General features: G+C 48.2%; 1 protein-coding gene across 1 annotated transcript in view; it reads left to right on the forward strand.

Moving 5' to 3' along the window:
* KCNQ3 (potassium voltage-gated channel subfamily Q member 3) overlaps window positions 1-23815 on the forward strand; it is a 306708-nt gene that overhangs the window by 281826 nt on the left and 1067 nt on the right. Inside the window, exon 14 of the mRNA XM_088449700.1 lies at window positions 12790-12868. Coding sequence (XP_088305826.1) covers window positions 12790-12868 — 79 coding nt within the window. The remainder of the gene's footprint in view (window positions 1-12789; window positions 12869-23815) is intronic.

Here is a 23815-nt window from a genome sequence, read left to right on the forward strand (position 1 = left end):
CATATTTGACAGTCAGCGGCTACACTCCTCCTCTACCCTTTTCCCTTCCCCCTCCCCCTTTCCCCCCACAAGTTATTCTTTAAGTTAAGAGGATTTATGTTACCTGTTGGAGATTCCTCACATTTTTGCCCAGAGGGGGCACTTCATGTAGATTTTTCCTCGCAGCCTTAGGAGCTTAATGCGTGGGGTAACCCATAGATATCAGTATCAGTCACTAGAATCTATGGGGCAAATTGCCCGGTAAACACCATGGCTAATTGAATCTGCCCCCCATGAGTACAGTGTGTACCGCTTTGTAGTGGCATTGCGTACTGAGGTGTGCGTGGTCTCAGCATTTTGGGGCTGGGGGCCCTGGCACCTGTCCGACTCAGAATCAGGCCCTAAGACTTAGGGGTCTGTGGGCGCGATTTAATTCAACACGATGTTGAATAGCCCAGGGAAGGAGTTCCCATAGCGAATAGCCCAGGGAAGGAGTTCCCATAGTGAATAGCCCAGGGAAGGAGTTCCCATAGTGAATAGCCCAGGGAAGGAGTTCCCATAGTGAATAGCCCAGGGAAGGAGTTCCCATAGTGAATAGCCCAGGGAAGGAGTTCCCATAGTGAATAGCCCAGGGGAGTTCCTAGAGCTATTCAATTGACCACGCTGTTAAGTATGACTAGAATATTTCTGCTGGCATTCTCCTGTGGTGCGAGCAGAAGTCGAGATAACCGACATTCTTTGACTTAAGCGGTTCTAGTCGGGTTTAACAGCGCAGTGAATTGACAAGCTCCGGGAACACCTTGGGCCAGACCAGATGATTCCGGGGGCCTTATACACCCCCCCCCCGGGCAGGAGGTTTCCCATCCCTGTTCTAGAAGGTGCTAGATAGATGTTAAGTAGAATCTGATCTCCACTTCTGAAAACTCTCACTTTAGTAAATGTACCCCTTATTGTGGGGAGTGAAAGTCTGTTCTCTCTTCCACATTGCAATGAATGACCCCTAAATGTACCTTCTCCACTATTTGGGCCTGATTCAGAGCTACGTGCAATGCCAATGTTCATGACGGCGCATTGCGTTACACAGAGGCGCTGTTGCAATTTAGACGCACCGTATCAGGAATGTTTTGATGGTTGTCCCTGGCAGGTGGTTGAAAATGCTCGTAAAAATGTGCCGTGTTCTGTAAGTGCCAAGGACGTATCGGTGAAATTGGGTGTGTACACAGCCGAAGGCATAGAAGACCATTGTCAGATGGGCTGGTGCAAGTTTTGGATGGTGCAACCGATTGGTGCCATCATGCCCAGTGGCACCTGTCTTGAGCATGCACTCTGCAGACTGTGGAGCTGCCAAGAGCGTCCTTAGGGCATCCCCGCCCCCTAGACGTGACATCGTGATGGTTGGCATAGAACCCTGGTTCGGTCCTTGTAAATACATTTATTGAGATACAGCTGAGCTGTACTGGTATAACCAGGGTTGCCGAGGGGGGGGTACAAATTACCCGGACCCTGGCTGGGGTGAGGGGCCTAGTGGGGGCCGGGTCTGGCACCCCCCCCTCCCTTCTACATCACAGCAGCCCAGCATACGCTGCTGTATGCTGGGCTGCAGTGGGAGACTGCTCGCAGCTGCTAAGCAGTCTCCTATGCCTATGGGGGGAGCGCTCACGCTGATCACTCCCCTCATTGGCTGTGCGCCGGGCTGAGGGGCTCACAGCGCCCCCCACAGCTGCTAAAATATTTTTTTTCTGTGTTTTTTTTTCCCTAAGGGGGCGTGGCCACACCTCCCACGGTTAGACTATGCACCCTGTCCCTAGGCCCGGCGCGGCTCTTGGCGGCCCTGGGTATAACGCATGGAGTAATACACTCGTAAAACCAATGGCGTGTTCTGAAAATTAGCCTGTATTGTAATCACTGATTAGACCACTTTATTATAACTACTGTATGTATAAAAATGAGGAGATCAGAGGCAGCAGGGTGACTAAACCAGTATAACTGTACTGTATTACTCAGATAAGTAACGCATCACAGGGTGTAGCAGTGTGTACGCTTACTCTGTGATACTGGTAGAATACCAATATCATATTGCTGGGTTTATGTCTCCAGTCACCACAGAGCTAGATGTGTGAAGAAGCAGCCTATAGGCCATCTGATCCTCATTATAAAGTCACTCAGTAGCGGTACTCAGGGAAAGACTCAGCGTAGGTGTTCAGACTTTCATGAAAGTGAGTACTCCCACGTTGCTGAGCCGATCCTTGAAGCCTTAAATCTGCCTCGCCCTGGCTGTGCATCATTGTACTGTGTAGTTGTGTTATGTCCATTTTGCCATTATGTGAAGAATGGTGCAGGCAAGGTAGACGTGCCTATAAATATGCTTTTTAGAATGCAACCCCAGGGAGTGCCAGTGCATAATTAATAATTAGCACACTTTGCACAGCAGATGGGGCAATCGTGGTGGATGTAGAGCCAGGGTGCAATGCAGCATGTGTGGTAGATGTGGGCGCAGGGTAACACTGCGATTTGCTCTGCGCTCACGTATTTCTTCATGCAGATGACACATCTCCAGCCTTCTCCCTCTCCGGCGGTGCGTCTTGTGTAGGTGGGGTGGCGAGGAACCGCCGGTCTCTGATACGGAGTTTGGCTCTTTCCTTTCTCCTGATGTGCCTGGAGACCAGATGTTTCTACTCCTCTCCTCACTGGAGGCCTCTGGAGTTGTCTCCGTGCACCACTTACTAAGGGTGGTGGCCTCATCCGTCCAGATCTCAGCCAGGCCTCGGTGATGTTTGGTGCATCTGAAAAGATATATCATATATTGTAGTAGATATAATAAATAGCCATAGGTAACAAGCAGAGCCGTAACAGGGCTTCATAGCACCCTGTGCCGGCCACACACCCGGACCGCATGATGTCATGCCAAGGGGATGGGGCTGCCAGCGCCAGTATGGACAGCAGCAGCGTTGGAGCATCCTCAGGATGCTCCAGGGCACTGTAGAGGCTGCTGGCTGCATGTCTGCTGCAGGGTGACATTCCAGGCAGGGACGTATTTAGAGAGGATAGGGCCCGCGTTCACTCACCATCCTGGGCCCCTCTTTTCTGGAAAATGGCGCAGCAGCACTTTTGCCGGCGATTTCCCTACTGCGCATGCGTAGCGCCTCTCCAGCCGACGTGGGACATCGGAGACGTAAGTATTTGGAAGTGTGGGTGCAGGGTGTGCGATGTGGGCCCCCCTGGACCAGGTGCCCGTGTACCCATTATAGATATGCCCGTGTTTGCAGGCACTCTATTAGCCAGAAGCAGGGCCTGCGGGGGCAGGGTCAGTGCCACCTACAGAGCCCCGAGCTCTGTGCAGCAGCACCACTTGCACACCCCTAGTTACGGCCCTGGCAACAAGAAGTGTGACAGATAGATCCCCTACGTGCGCCGGAGGTGTGGGGACCCAGAAAGGGGGTGTGACCTTGCAGCTTCCGGTCACTGAGGAGGAGCCACCATTTTGGTGTCACTCACACGGAAGGTGACACCCGGTGCAGTCCGCAACCCCCCGCACCCCCTAGTGACGCCACTGGCAACAAGTAAAGGTCAAATACTATTGGTTTACAATATTAATTACAGCAATAATGTGATTTTATATACTATTATTTTATTAGTTACATGCAACTAAAATCACAATTTTTTAGGTCCAAAATGTTTATCCCCCAATCACAATTGTAAATAGGGGCCCATTTAACATTAACTATTTGCGGCATATTCCCCCCAAAAACACCCATTTTTGGGGGATAGCCACAAATATTAAGTATCCCCCAGATGTATTATGGAGGGACTGCAGCATATATGTATCTGTAGAACGCAGCAGATATCTCTGTAGAGCGCAGCATATATCTCTGTAGGCCGCAGCAGATATCTCTGTAGACCGCAGCAGATATCTCTGTAGAGCGCAGCACTTATCTCTGTTGAACGAAGCATTTATCTCTGTAGAACGTAGCAGATATCTCTGTAGAGCGCAGCATTTATCTCTGTTGAACGAAGCATTTATCTCTGTAGACCGCAGCAGATATCTCTGTAGAGCGCAGCATTTATCTCTGTTGAACGAAGCATTTATCTCTGTAGAACGTAGCAGATATCTCTGTAGGCCGCAGCAGATATCTCTGTAGAACGCAGCAGATATCTCTGTAGAGCGCAGCATTTATCTCTGTTGAACAAAGCATTTATCTCTGTAGAACGTAGCAGATATCTCTGTAGAGCGCAGCAGATATCTCTGTAGAGCGCAGCAGATATCTCTGTAGAACGCAGCAGATATCTCTGTAGACCGCAGCAGATATCTCTGTAGAGTGCAGCATATATCTCTGTAGAGCGCAGCATATATCTCTGTAGAGCGCAGCATATATCTCTGTAGAGCGCAGCATATATCTCTGTAGACCGCAGCAGATATCTCTGTAGACCGCAGAATTTATCTCTGTTGAACAAAGCATTTATCTCTGTAGAGCGCAGCTGATATCTCTGTAGACCGCAGCAGATATCTCTGTAGAGCGCAGCAGATATCTCTGTAGACCGCAGCAGATATCTCTGTAGGCCGCAGCAGATTTCTCTGTAGAACGCAGCAGATATCTCTGTAGACCGCAGCAGATATCTCTGTAGAGTGCAGCATATATCTCTGTAGAGCGCAGCATATATCTCTGTAGAGCGCAGCATTTATCTCTGTAGACTGCAGAATTTATCTCTGTTGAACAAAGCATTTATCTCTGTAGAGTGCAGCTGACATCTCTGTAGACCGCAGCAGATATCTCTGTAGAGCGCAGCAGATATCTCTGTAGACCGCAGCAGATATCTCTGTAGGCCGCAGCAGATTTCTCTGTAGAACGCAGCAGATATCTCTGTAGACCGCAGCAGATATCTCTGTAGAGTGCAGCATATATCTCTGTAGAGCGCAGCATATATCTCTGTAGAGCGCAGCATATATCTCTGTAGACCGCAGCAGATATCTCTGTAGACTGCAGAATTTATCTCTGTTGAACAAAGCATTTATCTCTGTAGAGCGCAGCTGATATCTCTGTAGACCGCAGCAGATATCTCTGTAGAGCGCAGCAGATATCTCTGTAGACCGCAGCAGATATCTCTGTAGGCCGCAGCAGATTTCTATGTAGAACGCAGCAGATATCTCTGTAGACCGCAGCAGATATCTCTGTAGAGTGCAGCATATATCTCTGTAGAGCGCAGCATATATCTCTGTAGACCGCAGCAGATATCTCTGTAGACCGCAGAATTTATCTCTGTTGAACAAAGCATTTATCTCTGTAGACCGCAGCAGATATCTCTGTAGAGCGCAGCAGATATCTCTGTAGACCGCAGCAGATACAGTATCTCTGTAGAGCGCAGCATTTATCTCTGTTGAACGAAGCATTTATCTCTGTAGAACGCAGCAGATATGTCTGTAGACCGCAGCAGATATCTCTGTAGACCGCAGCAGATATCTCTATAGAACGCATTTCGACCGTCGGTCTATCTCTGTAGACCGCAGCAGATATCTCTGTAGAGCGCAGCAGATATCTCTGTAGAGTTCAGCAGATATCTCTGTAGAGCGCAGCAGATATCTCTGTAGACCGAAGCAGATATCTCTATAGACCGCAGCAGATATCTCTGTAGAGCGCAGCAGATATCTCTGTAGGCCGCAGCACATATCTCTGTAGACCGCAGCAGATATCTCTGTAGGGCACAGCATATATCTCTGTAGAGCGCAGCAGATATCTCTGTAGACCGCAGCAGATAAGAAATTGGCCTTACATTAATCTTATTGATAAACCCCCCCGCAAAAAAAAACATTTTACTGACTGTAAGGTGCAATTAGCTGGGCTAAGTCTCTGTGACTCATCGTGCGTCATCCAAACAACAACAAATACTGTAGATAACTGATACTAGTTGAGGAAACTAATAATGCTTGTAAGGCCTTGCTCAGTGAGTGTCTCAACTGAAGAAATGCCACTGACACTACTGTGCACTGGGCTTTTCTACCTTGCCATGTGATGTCATAATGAATGACCTCTTGCCCATATGATGTCATAAAGATCATAGTGACCATTGTGTGGTGTGGCAGTTGGTGATGGCTGTGTGTCACTCATTAGTAGCTGAGTAATAGCTGTGAGAATATTGGTTAGTAAGTGAGACATTATCAGTGGCACTGGAGAGTTGCCAACTCCATTCAGCAGCTGGACTGCGGGAAGGGGCATTTATCAAGCCTTGGAGAGAGTTATGGTGCATACACACGTAAAGATTTTCTGTCCAACCAGCCAACTAGTTGATTGGTTGGAATGAAAATCTGGTAAGGTATGGGAGTAACTGATGCTCAGCAATTTGCTCCTAAATGCCAGAAAACAGATGAAAATGGTCGTCAGACAAGTTTGTTAAATGTTTGATCTAAACTATTTGTTCAAACAACAGTTTTTGTCCATTTTCCAGCGTTTGGGAGCAAATTGCTGATTGTCATTTGCTTTCATTCCTTACCAGATTTTCATTCCAACCAATCAACTAGTTGGATGGTTGGACAGAAAATCTTTACGTGTATACCCAGCTTAAAAGTGGATAGTGGGTTGGTATACGGTGACATGTCATACCAGCTCTTTTATCTACTACTCCTCATCACTGCTAATCCCCACTCACCACTTGGTGATCAATTGTCACAAACAAATTTACTTCAAATAATCTTACTTACTTACGCTCGCTCTGAATAAGGGCCCACCTCCATAAATATGGAGCGTCCTCCTGGACGCTCGTATAGCTGTGGGTCACCACCCACAGCCTATACGAGCGTGCAGGATGATGGTCGCGATGGTCTTGACCATCGCGACCATCGCCAGTGCGAGCAGAAGCCTGCGGTTGAGTTTCTCAACTGCAAGGCCAGGAGTGATTTTGGCTCTATCAGAGCCAAAATCACTCCCACTGACATCACTAGTGATGTCAGTGGGGCCGGCTTCTGACGGGAACGCCTCCGTCTGGCAGGCACGCCCCCGGCATGCCCACCAAAGGGGGCGTGCTGTCAATCAACATCGACAGCACGCCCCCTTTGATCAGACACAACGAGCGAAGGAAAGTCCTTCGCTCGTCGCGTCTCGCGCATGCGCACGACGGAGCTCCCTCCGTCGTGCGCATGCGCAGTGCACACCATCGACCCACTTGCGAGCGGACAGCCGCTCGCGAGTGGGTCTGAATCAGGCCCTAAGTGTGCATTGGTCTCTGCAAAAATGGTTGCCAAATTAATTTAGTAGTTGAGACACACTGTAAGATGGAAGTTACTTTACCTAATGTGTCTTCTGGAAAAACTTTATTTAGGAGCTTCCCCTCAGCAGAATGACTATGATCTCTGCTGATACGGAACAGGCAGGTACTCTACTGATAGAAGCTGATTTCTTCATAATGTAGCGTTCCCGCTAGGCTGTTTTAGCGGGGCACTGCGCCTGGCCCTCCTTCTGGAGGGCAAAAAGCGTCCAGCCCTCACAGCCTGCGGGTGCGGTCTTCACCCGCGGGTTGTAGTTTCCTGCAGGTGGGGAGATGTGCGGTGACCCGGTCACCGCCGGTGAATAGACGCTGGGCGCATGCACCCGGCATCTATTTTCCCTGTCAGCAGCGCTTGGGGGCTGCCCGGCGTGTCCGTAAGTGCCGGGCACGCCCCCAAGAGTGACGAAAAGGTGACACGTCTTATAGACACGCCCCTTTTTTTGGTGCGCGGCATTCTTTAGCTCCGGAGCCCTGCCTGCCACCGGAGCTGGAGTGAACACTAATAATGTATGTTATTATCAGTCTGTGGGCCAGATGTATGAAGCTCTGGAGAATGATAAACGATCAACCAATCAGCTCCTGTAATTTTTCAAACACAGCCAGTAACATGACATTTAGGAACTGAGTGGCTGGTGGTTTATCACTCTCCACTTTATCACTTTCCAGAGCTTCATACATCTGGCTCAGATGTTCTATGTATGTGTATGTAACAGATAAAGGGCGGGATGTACTTAAGGGTGAAATGCGGTCAAAGCTCAGAAAACTCACATTTTTGGTAGCATTTCCATATGTTCCGAAGCTTGGACACGGTGGGTAACGCCATTTATAGACGATGTTACCCAGTGGAAGCCTACTAGCTTCTCTTCGGAAGTCCACCTGAGCGACATCCAGTCGGTTTCCTTCCCAGCACCCCCCACGGCGCATGCATCCTCCTGCCTGTGCGCAGAAGGATGCCGGAGGGACTTCTGAGTCGTAGCCCTGGAAGACCCTGTATAGCGATACTTAGCACGTCCCGCCCATATACTTACATCACAGTCTTAATTCCAACAAATGGACAGAAATTGCATAAATGCGCTTCCTTACTCCAAACAGGAACAAATGTGCGCGGAGTACAGCAAGGAGTGCGGCTTCTCTGTTATAGTAAGAGACGCTCAAAAATCAATACACAATGTATACACTGCGGGTCCGATGTAGAGGTAGGCGTAATGTCACCGCCGCATGTAAGCGACCAATGTTTTCAATTTGCATATATATGTCCAAGTCGCACTGTGCATGCATCCCGAATGTTATCGACTCAAAATTGCGTGCTAATGCCGCAGCTGCTGCGTGAAAATGTGCAAATGTCGCAGACGCCAAGGAATGTATTAAGTCGCCCAACGGCAGCTTTGCAAATCCCAGCCCCTGAGAATAAAGATGCAGCATCGGACGCAGATCCTTAGATCTTCGGTCTTCTGAAATGGTAGCGAAACGCCTGCGTTCTTTGTCACCACTCACCGTTACCTCCCCCAAACGATCCTTGACTGTCAATCACACTGCGAGTAAAAAGTCGCTGCGAGCGACTAAGGTCATTTACTTTGACTCAGACACATGCGCAGATTGCTAATTATTCCTCAACTGCGGAAACATCGGCATAGCGTAGAAGTCCGAATCAGGCCCTAATATGCAGACCAAAATTGGTGCGCTGAGATATGTAATTATTTCAATGGGCATTTCAGGGAAGTAACTGGGGGAGGGGGGGTGGCTAGCCAGATGCGGGCATGTCGCAGTTGCATTGACAAGTGATACATTCCGGGGCTTGGATGCGGTGGGCAATGCCATCTCAATACAAGCACAACCAATCGGATCCCTCCCGTCACTCCACGCATGCACAGACGGACTTCTGGCTCCTAAACCCCAAAGTCCTGCAATCGCAAAGGTCAGCTCTTACCCTACCACAAGCATTGCTAGGAAATGAGTGTAAAAAAAAGGCAAGTGACGTGTACTATGACGCTGCCTGTTACTGACGCACGCCTCTGAAACGGCGCTGAAACACTCATGCACGCCTGCGTTCGCATCTCCAACCCCCCTTTATTAGTGTCCTGCCCCTGTTACTGCCCACAAACGGCCTCTCCTGTCACTCATTACCCTGGGCAGCCTTTGCTAGGCGAGCGAGCGGGTTGCGTTCGCAGTGTGTAGTTCGCGCACGCGCAGAACGAAGCCTGTGCATGCGCGTACGCAGAACATCGGGCCGCTTGCGACACACAGCGCGAGCGAGCGGCTCTGATTCAGGCCCTTTATCCATTATTTTAATGATTTTGCTGATATCAATTGCAGGAACAAATTATTTTAATATAATCACAACTTCATTTTTAATCTCAATAAAACAGGGGTGTATCTGTAATGGGTGCAGGGTGCGTGGTGCGCACGAGCCCACACCGCCCATCCTGCACCCATTTATTTTAATATCTACCTCTCCGGAGTCCCGCGTTGGTGGTAATAGCCAATGACGTGCGGTGAGGTAAATGGCTGGGGAGGCACTGGCTGGTATCAGAGCCAGATATACAGATACATATATAATCAGGGCCGGTGTTAGGTGTCTCGGCACCCAGCGCCATCATGTACTCCTTCACCGCCCCTTCCCTCACTGTGCTCCTCCCCTTGTGCATAAAATAATTACGGTAGCAGCTGGGTGGAGAGCGAGGAACTAAACTCCCTATGGTTGATATGCGCACTATACCTTACAGAGTTAACACAACTAAAAACGTATCTAAAAATAAATACACGGATGACAGGAGTTGGATTTAAAATTAAAGGTCAAATTTATTTGACATCAGATTATTAATAATTAATAATTAATAAAATATTGAATTTGGGCTATTGAATTAGATAATTAGATGTTGCCCATTGAAATTGATTGTGAGCTTAAAGTTAGTATGGTGGCGGACAGCAAAGAACGGACACTCCCACAAAACACTCGCAGACCAATCACATCACTCTTTGGTGTTCAACTCTCCAGCATAAAGCACGCCCGGACGGGCTGTGTCATTCCCGGTCGGGACGTTTCTGGCGTATAATCATCGAACAAGGAGAGCGCACCCATCTAATTTGTATAACTAAAAGCACACTACCGTTCTTTCCGCCACAACACACCACAAACAGGGGGGGAGGGTGGTATTTCCAAAAACAAAGAGGCGGAGTCTTTGGATAACAGACCTAATATACCAGCAAGGCCCAACCCCCAAGGAACCCTATAGGCTAAGACTAATGTTTGATACCAACATCAAAGTTCTTAAAGGTATACTGCTCCCACAACCACGGGGTTTAACCTGGCTCAGTCAGATTGCACCTGCCTTACGCTGTCCTTCTCCAACCGGACCTCGGCGCCCCTTTGCGGCCGCACAGAAGGAGCGTATCTGGAGCCGGCCCTGCATATATGAACCCGAGGGCTCATGTGAGCATTATACAAAGGTGCAGCAGTCTATAGTGCTGGTAATTTGGTGAGTTTTGATCAGGGATGTGTGGAAAAGGCAGACAAGGGAGGCAGTGCCTCACCTGCCATACACGTTTTCCTCAATAGTTTTGACTATAAAAATGATTAGAATAAAACAATGAAGATATTTTATAGTATTTTCTTTAAATTGTTCTTATAATTTGTATAGTCAAAACTCTAGAGTATACCTAAGTATGACAGGAAAGGCTTTGCCTCACCTGACTGCACATCACTGGTACCAGCGCTCTACAAATCACCAGGAAAATGGCTGCCGTACCATTTTCCCGGTGGCCTGCGAATGTGCAGTAGACTCTGGCATGGCACTAGAGTCTACTCTAGTGCCCGGATTCTGCTGCGCTCAGTGTCCTGCCGGCCGCCGGGTAGAGAGGAGGGGGCCCTGGGCGGAGACTGCACACAGGCCCCTCCTCTCTTAATACACCCCTGCTTAATAATCACACAATACGCCATTCTTATAAGTCTAATCTTTATTATTTTTCTTTTACATTCTGATCCTTAAGCAGCATATAGTCGGATATCTTTTCTGCTTAAGGGCCTGTTTCAGAGATGGCAGCAAATGGGCCACAGCTACGTTCGCGTGCGCAGGGGATGTGTGAAAACATGCAATAGTCGCAGCCACCAGGATTTGTGTTGAGACGCCCACTTGCGGCATCTCAAGTCCATCGCTTGTGTATAAAGACTCAACCATCGGACGAACATCGAACTTCTGAGTTACCCTACGGCTGCGCAGAATGGGTGTAGGCGGTAAGACAACGGAGCATTCTCATCTGCCTACGAGATCGCAGTCGCTGCCTGAGACACGGGCCCAAAATGGTCGCGACACACCTGCGTTTCAGTCACCACCCCCTGTGACTACCAAGAAATGCTACTTGTCTGTTAATCACTTCGCGAATATATCCTCACTGCGAACCGCCATCGCAAGACCATCGCGGCACATGCGCTTTGTGACTTATGCGCAACAGTAAAAAAATCAGCTATTTGCAAAAACAGCGTTATTGCATTTGTTTCTTTCATCCACTTTCTGTAGATCCTTCCAAAGTCCTTTTTGTAGTTTGTTAACTTCATTTGTGAACATTTTTATCATTCTCTATTGTAAAGGAAATCATTTTGATCTTTCACAATCCATTCATGGAATAAGCCTTTTGTGTATAATTCCAATTCAGCTGCGGATATCATTGAGTTTCTATTAATCGCCGTTTTTTTCTTAAGCTTCTGTTTTTCATTGTTGTCTTATAGAAGTTGTTTCTTCATAATCTTGAGTTAAACTTACTGGCAGCATAGATCTCACTTGTGTTATCAATTTAGCACGCTCTGAATCAGGGCATTTTTGTTTTGTTGTGGCCTCCTGGCCGCTCGCATAGCTGTGGGTGGCCACTCTCAGCTTTTGCAAGCGTCCAGGTGATGGGTCGCAACCATCGAGGCTTGCGACGAGACCCTTGTAGGAAGGGTCTCGTTCCCACAAGCCCCAGTGAGCTTCCGGCTCTAAATAGAGCCGGAAGCTCACCACTGACATCACTGGTGATGTCAGTGGTGCCTCCCACAAACGGCAGGCGTTCCTTTGGGAACGCCTCCGTTTGTGTAGCCACCCCCCCCGCCCGCCTCCAGAATGGGGCGAGCTGTCGATCACAATCGACAGCCGCCCCGTTTTGGTGCGAGACCCGTAGCGACGGAGCGCCCCTCGCTGGTCGGGTCTCGCGCTATGCACTCGCGAGCAGGTCTGAATCAGGCCCACAGTACGGAAGTTGTCTTAATAGGTGAATGAATGAACATATTTCTGAAAAATATATTTTGTTTGTGCAGCTGTCGGGGCATTACTGAAATATATTTGTAAGGTTGCATCATTTGTTTTACATTTAATGTTCTCATTCTTAAGACCAGATGTGAGCACCTTTCTTATTGTTTTTTTTTCTCAAAGACTTCATATGTGAAGGCAAACAGCCTATAACAAATCTGCGGCCATTAGCGGATGGCTACCGGTGGAACAAGGCTTCTGCTCGCATTAGAAAAAGAAACAGCAAGATATATCTGAGCAAGAGGTCATACACTCAACTTGTTCTCTGTCTTCCTAGGCACGATCCATACGGGTCCAAAGCTTCAGATTTCGAAGACCAAAGTATGATGGGGAAGTTTGTTAAAGTGGAAAGACAGGTGCAGTATTTTCTCACATCCAGAATGATGGTGGATATTTATGTAGGAGGCCCTGTGATAATGCCTGACACATTTGCGAAATTTGTTCTAGATATCATTCCTAAAATTAAGTCCAACACTTATTGAAATGCGTTTCAGTTTTATTCACTGATAATTATTCCACTTCTTATAACCAAAATGTTATACTTACGGTATACTTATTAACTCCTCTCATAAAACCTATACGTATAACAAGTTTGTTCCGATGTCATCAGTTCAATTTTGGATGAAGCCATATTACCCACGTCCCAGACTATGAAAGATTAATTCACTACATGAAGGTGCATCTAGGGCAGCGACTAGCCGGCAAGACGTAGATGTAGATTTCTTAGCCGGCAAGACGTAGAGATGATATTCATCCAATGTACAACGTCGGAATCAAGGCACCTGGGGTTTGGTGGTTAAATGCCCATGAATAGAATTATATATGCGTCCAGATGCTCTTTTTGGGGGGCGGGGAGGAATAGATCTGGCCAAAATAATAGTCGTGCCCTCGGTTTTCCCAACATCAGTCTTCTATTTATCTTAGAAAGACAAGCTCAATCCCTTTTCTTCTCTGAAAATATGGACTGTCCCATTAAAGTTGGGACTGTTGTGAGGTATAAAACAAAATAGTGTGAGACCATCACTGTGAAATGCAAGGTACTCTATATATCATAAACGTTTAGAAATAGTCCTTTGTAAAACCTACTCTAAACCTTAAAGTCAGCCTTATAGAGGACTATGACAAAGTTCAGGGGCTGGCTGGCAACTTTTAGCCTGGGGGGCAAATGCATGCAGGCGGCCCTGGCAGAGGAGTAGCGTGTAGCCAGGGTGCCCGAAGAACGTGCGTGCTACGGCGCCCCCCTTAAGTGTTCCAGGGAGGAGGCGGGTCCTTATGGGATTAATGTAAAGTAAAAATAAAGATTAGTGACAGCCCCGTCATGGTGCCCATATGCAGTGCCCCCCCCTGTGCCCCAGGAGAGGACCCCCTTATGCAGGCCTCCAGTAGTGCCCCCAGTAGTGATCCCCCCTATGCAGTGCCCCTTATACAGTGCCCCCAGTAGTAGTCCCCCCTGTGCAGTGCCCATTGTGCCCCCAGTAGTAAGCCCTTTATATAGTGCCCCCAGTAGTGGTACCACCCATGCAGTGCTCCTTATATAGTGCCCCCAGTAGCAGTCCACACCCCATGCAATGCCCCCAATAGTGGTAACCCTTATGCAGTGCCCCTTAAATAGTGGCCCCAGTTGTAGTCTCCCCCCTATGCAGTACCCCCAGTATTGACCTTCTTATAGAGCCCCCAGCAGTGGTCCCTCGATGCAGTGCCCCTAGTAGTAGTCCCCTCCCCCCTATGCAGTGCCCCTAGTAGTTGTCCCCTCCACTTGTAGTGCCCCTAGTAGTAGTAGTCCCCCCCTTGTAGTGCCCCAGTAGTAGTCCCCCCTTGTAGTAGTAGTCCCCCCCTTGTAGTGCCCCCAGTAGTAGTCCCCTCAGTTGTAGTCCCCCCCTTGAAGTGCCCCAGTTATAATCCCCAGTAGTGGTCCCCCCTTGTATTGGCGCCCCCCTGTAGTGCCCCCAGTAGTGGTTCCCCCTTTGTAGTGCCCCCAGTAGTAGTCCCTCCCTCTTGTAGTGCCCCCAGTAGTGGTTCCCCCTTTGTAGTGCCCCCAGTAGTAGTAGTCCCCCCCTTGTATTGCCCCATTAGTAGTAGTCCCCCCCTTGCAGTGCCTCCAGTAGTGGTTCCCCCCTTGTGGTGCCCCCAGTAGTGGTCTCCCCCTTGTAGTGCCAGCCTCCCCCCCAGTAGACACACGTAGTAAAAAAAAACCCCAAAAAAACACTTACCTGAATCCCCACTCCCACCATCGCCATCCGCTCCTCCGTCTGTCCTTCCCGGGCCAGGCCGCTATGCATTATGGTAGAGACGTCATATGACATCATGATGCCTCTCTTATTGCCCACTGCGGGAGCCGGAAGATGGAGCGGCTCCTGCAGTGGGCGCAGCAGCAGCTAATGAGAGTCTGACAGACTCTCATTGGCTGCTGATCAAAACAAACGCACAGCTGCCGGAGCCGGCGGCTGTGTGTTTGTCACTTGTCAGCGCTACACACACAGTGCAGTATGTGACACAGTGACACAGACTGCCCGTGGCCCGCATGACGCTGCTGCCCGGGGGGCACATGGCACCCTGCCCCCCGGCCCAGCCCGCCACTGACATGGTTGCTTGGCAATGACCCAGGCCATCCCCTAAGATCCTAGATTTATATAACACCACAACCCTGTCACAGAATGCTTACAGACAGGGTCAGATGATAGTTGTGGCTCCAGAGGTGGATTATAGGGGAGTCACACCAACTGTCACTGAGTCCCGTCCGGCGATGTTTGGGGTGGCAGTTGGTGTGGCTCCCCTATCTGAATTTTAGACTGCGCTGCAGCCTCACCTCTGGAGCCGCTGCTCAGATCTATTGTACGCATTTGTTTTTTTGTGGGGGGGTTGTTAAGAAGTAATCTTGACTCCTCACCTCTCATTACTTCAGTGACGTGGTCAATGACGCTGCTGTATTAATTATGCACACCCTTAAAACGCACGTTTTGACCTTTAAGCACGCCTGCGTTCTGAATTCCACTCCCCGTTTTCAAGCACCTTCCCCTGTTACCACCCACATACGCCTCCTCCTGTCACTAAAAATAGCAGGCATTCGCTATTTAGCGAATAAACGATTTTCGGCCGCACTGACTGGTTCGCGCATGCGTATTACAATCCGTACGCATGCGCAGATGACAGAACATCGCTCATAACGAACGAGCGGCCGCTTACGAGCGGCTCTGAATGAGGGCCAGAGAGCCTGATTCACAGATAAACAGATTTGCAGAGCTGCACACAAGCGGCTGTACAAATCCGTCCATCTCAGAACGGGTCCTGCGCAGCCGCAGACCACTAACCCATCGGAGATATGCTTTCATCGTCGGATGAACGTACATCCCTGTGATCAGGCCCATTGTGAGTAACCTGAGGGGTTTCTCCGATTTCCGATAGCCATGCACATTATCGGATGCTGCATCCTCGGATGCAGCAGTGCATCACAAAAGCCGGCAGCAGGTGTCTTTTTACACAAGTTACCTCGTGCAGCATTTGCATAATTGCGCACAGCCACAGCGTGCAAAGATGCCGCGGCTGTGGGAATAGCGTCCACCTCTGAAACAGTTCCTGAGCTGGGAGAAAATAAAAAACAGCGAGTAATTTTGCATCGGACAAACCACGCTGCAATGGAAGGGGTGCAATTACATTTACTGTATTTGTTATTGCTTTTGGATGTAGCCCACAGACGCTGAACAGCATTATTCTTAGGGCGGAATTCAATTCTTTCCAGCCCCTATCGCGCCCGACGGAGCTATTCAATTTTTGCTCCTGTCGGGCACGATGAGCTGCCAGCGCTACATTTCATCTCGCAGCCCCTGGGGGATGAGAGCTGAAATGTGCGAAAAGTGACATGTTTGGGCACCTAAACATCACTTTTCGCGATCGCGCCCAGCACTTTGGTCGGGATTAGCTGCTTTACGCTGCTAAACCTGACCTCTATGGGCGCGATCAGCACAAAAATCTTGAACAATTGCATAGCGGCCCGCGATCTCCTGTCACTTTAGACGGGAGATGCGGGCCGCAAAAACAACTGAATTCCGCCCTTACACTGCAATATAGATCTCAGTATATGCAGTAAATAGCGTCTATCTACATACAGTACTTCTCCCGCTAACACATTTCTGCAAACATTTTTGAAATACCTGTAGTCATTTTACTGCTGTTTCTACGTCACTGAATGCATCCAATTTCATTGGTGCTATTTCTTTTTTTTTGCTTTAAAGTCTACTATTTCTCTTTTCATCACATAAACAATATTTGCTATTAATCTGTTTGTTTTCTGTGAACCTCAACAATTTGAAATAAAGGGCAAAATTTACTAAGCGGCGGTTTGATGGTGGTTTCTATTCTGTTCTAAACCCCGGCGGTTTGGTGGTGGGTTCTATTCTGTTCTAAACCCCGGGGGTTTGTTGGCGGTTTTGCAGCGGTTTCTAAATGACAGCCCTGTTCTATTCTATCTAAAATGTGTTTTGACGGCGGTTTGGCGGCAGTTTTGCTATCTGCAGATTTACTAAGGCCAAAACCGCTGAAAAACCGCCACCAAACCCCCGGAGTTTAGAACAGAATAGAACCCGCCACCAAACCGCTGGGGTTTAGAATAGAATAGAACCCACCGTCAAACCACCGGTTAGTAAATTTTGCTCAAAATCTTAAATTAAGAGCTGCATAAACTTCTTTTTTTATTTTTTTTTGCGATATTTCACACTGATCCGAAAAATTATGCTGGAAAGTCATATAAAGTGCAGCCGGGAGTGGTTATTATTACGGATCAGAGCTGGATACCTGTTATCAGAGCTTAGTGCAAGTCATGTATTATTACACTATCATGTCTGAGCCGTAAGATCCAGCTTTCATTATACTGTACCCTACATAAATCATAAGATAATCAGAGATTCTAATGTACAGTACTTTAGTAGTGGATGAGTTTGCATGTTATACCGTACCTACAGTACATGACATTATACTAGGGGTGTGCACCGGCCACTTTTCGTGTTTTGTGTTTTGGTTTTGGATCTGGATCTCTCTTCGTGTTTTGGATCTGGATTGGTTTTGCCAAAACCACCCTTCCGTGTTTTGGGTTCTGGGTTTTGTGTTTTGGATCTGTATTTTTTTTCAAAAAAAGCATAAAAACAGCTAAAATCACAGAATTTGTGGGTTTTTCTGCTCGTATGCTATTATTGACCTCAATAACCTTAATTTCCACTCATTTCCAGTCTATTCTGAACATCTCACACCTCACAATAGTGTTTTTATGTCCAAAAGGTTGCACCGAGGTAGCTGATGACTATGCTAAGAGATACGAGTGGGCGGCACAAACACGTGGCCCATCTAGGAGTGACACTGCAGTGGCAGACAGGATGGCAGTTTGAAAAACTAGGCCCGAAACAGTACATAATGCAAAGAAAAAAAAGAGGTGCATGATGGAATTGTCCTTGGGCCCTCCCACCCACCCTTATGTTGTATAAACAGGACATGCACACTTTAACAAACTAATCATTTCAGCGCCAGGGTCTGCCATACGACTGTGGCTGAAATGATTGGTTCGTTTGGGCCCCCACAAAACAATCTGGCAATTAATTTGTCCCTGCACAAACTGTCTTTACGGAGGCAAGATGTCGTCCTCATCCTCCTCATCCACCGATTCCTCACCCTCTTCAGTGTTGTGTTCATCCTCATCCTCACAGAGTATTAATTCATCCCCGCTGGAATCCACCACCACAGGTCCCTCTGTACTTTCTGGAGTCTGGTCTCCCTGGAAGAGTTGATAATTAATTTTTATGAACATCATCTTTGCCACATTTTGTGGAAGCAACCTCCTACGCCTTTCGCTGACAAGGTTCCCGGCTGCACTAAACACTCTTTCGGAGTACACACTGGATGGGGGGCAACTCACGTAAAATAGAGCCAGTTTGTACAGGGGCCTCCAAATTGCCTCTTTTTCCTGCCAGTACAGATACGGACTGTCTGACATGCCTACTTGGATCCTGTCACCGATGTAATCCTCCACTATTCTGTCAATGGTGACAGTATCATATGCAGTGACAGTAGACATGTCAGAAATTGTTGCCAGGTCCTTCAGTCCGGACCAGATGTCCAAACTTGGTCCTGCCTGCCCTGCATCACCGCCAGTGGGTTGCTTAGGATACCTAAGTTTTTTCCTGGCAGCCCCAGTTGCGGGAGAAAATGAAGAAGGAGCTGTTGACGTGTACCGTTCTGCTTCAGCTGACAGTGTTTTCACCAGCAGGTCTTTGCACCTCTGTAGGCTTTTGTCGGCCGGAAAGAGAGACACCACATAGGCTTTAAACCTAGGATCGAGCACGGTGGCCAAAATGTAGTGGTCTGATTTCAACAGATTGACCACCCTGGAATCCTGGCAAAGCGAATGAAGGGCTTCATCCACAAGTCCCACATGCTGAGCGGAATCGCTCCGTCTTAGCTCCTCCTTCACTTTCTCCAGCTGCTTCTGCAAAAGCCTGATGAGGGGAATGACCTGACTCAAGCTGGCAGTGTCTGAACTGACTTTACGTGTGGCAAGTTCGAAGGGCTGGAGAACCTTGCACAACACGGAAATCATTCTCCACTGCGCTTGAGTCAGGTGCATCCCCCCTCCTTTGCCTATGTCATAGGTGGATGTATAGGCTTGAATGGCCTTTTGCTGCTCCTCCATCCTCTGAAGCATATAGAGGTTTGAGTTCCACCGCGTCACAACCTCTTGCTTCAGGTGATGGCGGGGCAGGTTCAAGAGTGTTTGCTGGCGCTCCAGTCTTCAGCACGCAGTCGCTGAATGGCAAAGTGGCCAGAAATTTTTCGGGTCACCGAAAGCGTCTCCTGCACGCCCCTGTCGCTTTTCAGAAAATTCTGCACCACCAAGTTTATTGTGTGAGCAAAACATGGGACATGCTGGAATTTGCCCAGATGTAATGCCCGAACAATATTGGTGGCGTTGTCAGATATCACAAATCCCCAGTAGAGTCTAAGTGGGGTAAGCCACTGGGCGATGATTTCCCTCAGTTTCTCTAAGAGGTTGTCGGCGGTGTGCCTCTTACTGAAACTAGTGATACACAGCGTAGCCTGCCTTGGAACGAGCTGGCGTTTTTGAGATGCTGCTACTGTTGACGCTGCTGTTGTTGCTGCATAAGGTGATACATCTACCCAGTGGGCTGTCACAGTCATATAGTCTAAATCTGCCCTGTTCCACTTGTCCACATGTCCGTGGTTAAGTGTACATTGGGTACAACCGCATTTTTCAGGACACTGAGGACACTTTTTCTGACGTTTCTGCACAGTCTCGGTATCGCCTGCCTAGTGAAGTGGAATCTAGACGGGATTTGGAACCGGGGACACACTACCTCCATCAGTTGTCTAAATCCCACTGCACTAATGGAGTTGATGGTGTGGTTTGCAGGTGCTTGGATACAACAGGACAACGGGATTTAGGTGACCCTGGACTGCTTACGGTCTTAGCCAAAGTTTCTGAACTTGACAGTAACTTTTTATGAACGCGCTGCAGGTGCCGTATAAGGGAGGATGTTCCTAGGTGGTTAACGTCCCTACCCCTACTTATTTCACCTTTGCATATGGTACATATGGCAAGACAGTTGTTGTCCGGATTTGGATAGAAATATTGCCAGACCAAAGAGGTGGATTGTTTGGTCTTCTGCCCAGGCCTGACCGTGATGGGCTTTCTCATCCCACGGACAACAACTGTCTCCCCCAGAGCCTGATTTAAACAAACCACATCACCATCAGAATCCTCCTCGCCAACTTCCTCCTCAGCGCCAGCTACACCAGCATCCTCATCCTGTTGTACTTCAACAGTGACATCTTCAATTTGCATATCAGCAAGTGGACTGTGGGTGCTCCTTTCAGTACTTGCAGGGGGCGAGTACTTGGACTCTCCTTGGGGATTTGTGATATCTTCTTAGAACGCACAGTTCTTCGCTGTGCTTTTGCCAGCTTAACTCGTTTGATTTTTTTTAGCATGAGGAGGGCTTCCATCGTCATGTGAAGCTGAACCACTAGTCATGAACATAGGGAAAGACCTTAGCCGTTCCTTGCCACTCTGTGTCGTAAATGGCATATTGGCAAAATTTACGTTTCTCCTTAGATGATTTAAATGTTTTTTTTAAGGTCATTTTCCTGAACTTTGTCATTTGGGATTGTATGTGCCCTCTACTATGACATTGGGCATCGGCCTTGGCAGACGACGTTGATGGCATGTTATCGTCTATGTCATGACTAGTGGCAGCAGCTTCAGCCCTAGGAGGAAGTGGTTCTTGATCTTTCCCTATTTTATTTTTATCGGAGAAAGTTTGGTCCTCCATTTATGTTATATTGATATATACGTGCAGCTAAGGCGCACACAAACACAGAAAATAATTTTTTATTTTTGTTGGAGACTAGTGCGCTTTGTGGGTTACACCACCCTTTAAGAAATGAGCCAGCCGGCCCTATACTTAAGGGACACAGGCGCACGCTTGGCGCTGCTCCTTTGTTGATGCACGTGCAGCTACAGTGCACACAATTCATAAAGACAGAAAAAAAATAATTTTTTATTCTTTGTGGAGCGCACTTTGAGGGTTACACCACCCTTTAACAGACAGATGCACGCTTGGCGCTGCTGCTTTGAGAATGCTCGTACAGTGCAGACAATTCACAAATACAGAAGAAAATGTTTTATTTTTGTTGGAGTGCACTTTGGGGGTTACACCACCCTTTAACAGACAGATGCACGCTTGGCGCTGCTGCTTTGAGGATGCACGTACAGTGCACACAATTCACAAACACAGAAGAAAATATTTTATTTTTGTTGGAGTGCACTTTGGGGGTTACACCACCCTTTAACAGACAGACGCATGCTTGGCGCTGCTGCTTTGAGGATGCATGTACAGTGCAGACAATTCACAAACACAGAAGAAAATGTTTTATTTTTGTTGGAGTGCACTTTGGGGATTACACTACCCTTTAACAGACAGACGCACGCTTTGAGGATGCAGGTGCAGCTACAGCCCACACAATTCACAAAGACAGAAAAAAAAGGAGAATTTTTTATTCTTTGTGGAGCGCACTTTGAGGGTTACACCACCCTTTAACGGACAAGCCAGCTGGCCCTTTACTTATGACACAGGCGCACGCTTGGCGCTGCTCCTTTGTTGATGCACGTGCAGCCACAGTGCACACAATTCACAAACACAGAAAATATTTTTTATTTGGTTTGGAGTGCACTTTGGGGGTTACAGTACCCTTTAATGGTCAAGCCAGCCTGCCCTTTACTTATGACACAGGCGCATGCTTGGCGCTACTTTGTTGATGCACGTGCGGCTACTGCGCACACAATTCACAAACACAAAAAAATATTTTTTTTTATTTTTTTTTGGAGTGCACTTTGGGAGTTACAGCACCCTTTAACAGACAAGCCAGCCGGCCCTTTACTTATGGGACACAGGCGCACGCTTGGCGCTGCTCCTTTGTTGATGCACATGCAGCCACAGTGCACACAATTCACAAACACAGAAAATATATTTTTATTTTGTTTGGAGTGCACTTTGGGGGTTACAGCACCCTTTAACGGTCAAGCCAGCCAGCCCTTTACTTATGACACAGGCGCACGCTTGGCGCTACTTTGTTGATGCATGTGCGGCTACTGCGCACACAATTCACAAACACAAAAAAATATATTATTTTTGGAGTGCACTTTGGGGGTTACAGCACCCTTTAACGGACAAGCCAGCCGGCCCTTTACTTATGGGACACAGGGCACGCTTGGCGCTGCTCCTTTGTTGATGCACGTGCAGCCACAGTGCACACAATTCACAAACACAGAAAATATTTTTTTATTTGGTTTGGAGTGCAATTTGGGGGTTACAGCACCCTTTAATGGTCAAGCCAGCCGGCCCTTTACTTATGACACAGGCGCACACTTGGCGCTACTTTGTTGATGTACATGCGGCTACTGTGCACACAATTCACAAACACAGAAAAAATATATATTTTTTTTTTACTTGGGTGGAGCACCCCTGATGGACAGAGCACCCCCTGGACAACACTACAGCACCCCTTTAGGACTGGGACACTGCACAGGACTTTGGAGTGAACACAGCCCTTATGGACAACTGACTGCACAACACAGTACAGCCAGCCCCTATGGACTTTGGAGGAGTAGACACAGCCCCTATGGACAACAGCAGCACAGCACAACACAGCCAGCCCCTATGGACTTTGGAGGAGTGAGAAAATGGCGCCAACGTGGGTACCTTATATAGAATCCAAAACCCGCGAGACCCGGAAGGCGGGATGATGACGTTTTGCCTCGATTTCAGATCCGAGTCAGGCGGGAAAAGTCGAGCCTGACTCGGATCGGCCTTGGTTCAGAAATCCGAACCCGCTCACCCCTACATTAAACAGATTATTTTGTCTTCTTATATTTAAGGGGCCTATTCATCATCACTTGCAGTAAATGGCCCGTTACAATTGTGGAAACACTAGTTTACAGGGCTGGCTCTAGGGGAGTTCAACCAGTGCGGTCGAATAGGGGTGCCACCCATAGAGGGCGCACCCCTCCCCAACATCCCAATACTGTCCCGCTGTTCCACCCGTGGGCCAATTCTTGCAGGGCTGTACAGAGATATATTATATGTCATTCATTTTATTTCCTGCCTGTTTGTGTTTTTCATGGCTTATAATGTTCAAAAGTTTCTGTTGATTAATCCTCTCTTTACATCATGTTTTTCTTTTTAGTTTAAACATTGATTTTGTTGAAATGTACCAATAAATCTAAAGGTTTCATTTCATTGAACATTTATATTTGTATGGTATGTAGTTATGTGACCGGCAGTCACAATCCCGATGGCAGAATGCCGGCTAAGGACTCATGATAGGCGTTGAGATACCGACGCCTATCATAAGCCCAACGCCGGAATCCGGGACGACGTGGGCCCGAACGAGGTAAGTCCGGGGCGCCCGTCCTCTAAGCCATGAGGGGGGGGGAGGGTTAGGTTTAGGGAACCCTGGGGGGACTTAGGGTTAGGCTCCCCCCTGGGGAGGGTTAGGGTTAGGCACCCCCGGGGGAAGGTTAGGGTTAGGCACCCCCTCGGGAGGATTAGGGTGCGGAGAGGGGGAGTTAGGTTTAGGCACCCCTGGGGGGAGGTCAGTGTTAGGCACTAGGGGGGGAGGTTAGGGTTAGGCACCCCTAAGGGAGGGTTAGTGTTAGGGGGGGAGAGGGGAGGGTTAGGTTACTTATGTGCCGCTGTCGAGATTTCAACCCTTTGGCCAGCCGCTGTCGGGATTTCCTGTGAATG

Source organism: Taudactylus pleione, unplaced genomic scaffold (assembly GCF_031769625.1).
Source record: "Taudactylus pleione unplaced genomic scaffold, aTauple2 ptg000493l, whole genome shotgun sequence".
In the NCBI taxonomy this organism is placed as follows: Eukaryota; Metazoa; Chordata; class Amphibia; order Anura; family Myobatrachidae; genus Taudactylus; species Taudactylus pleione.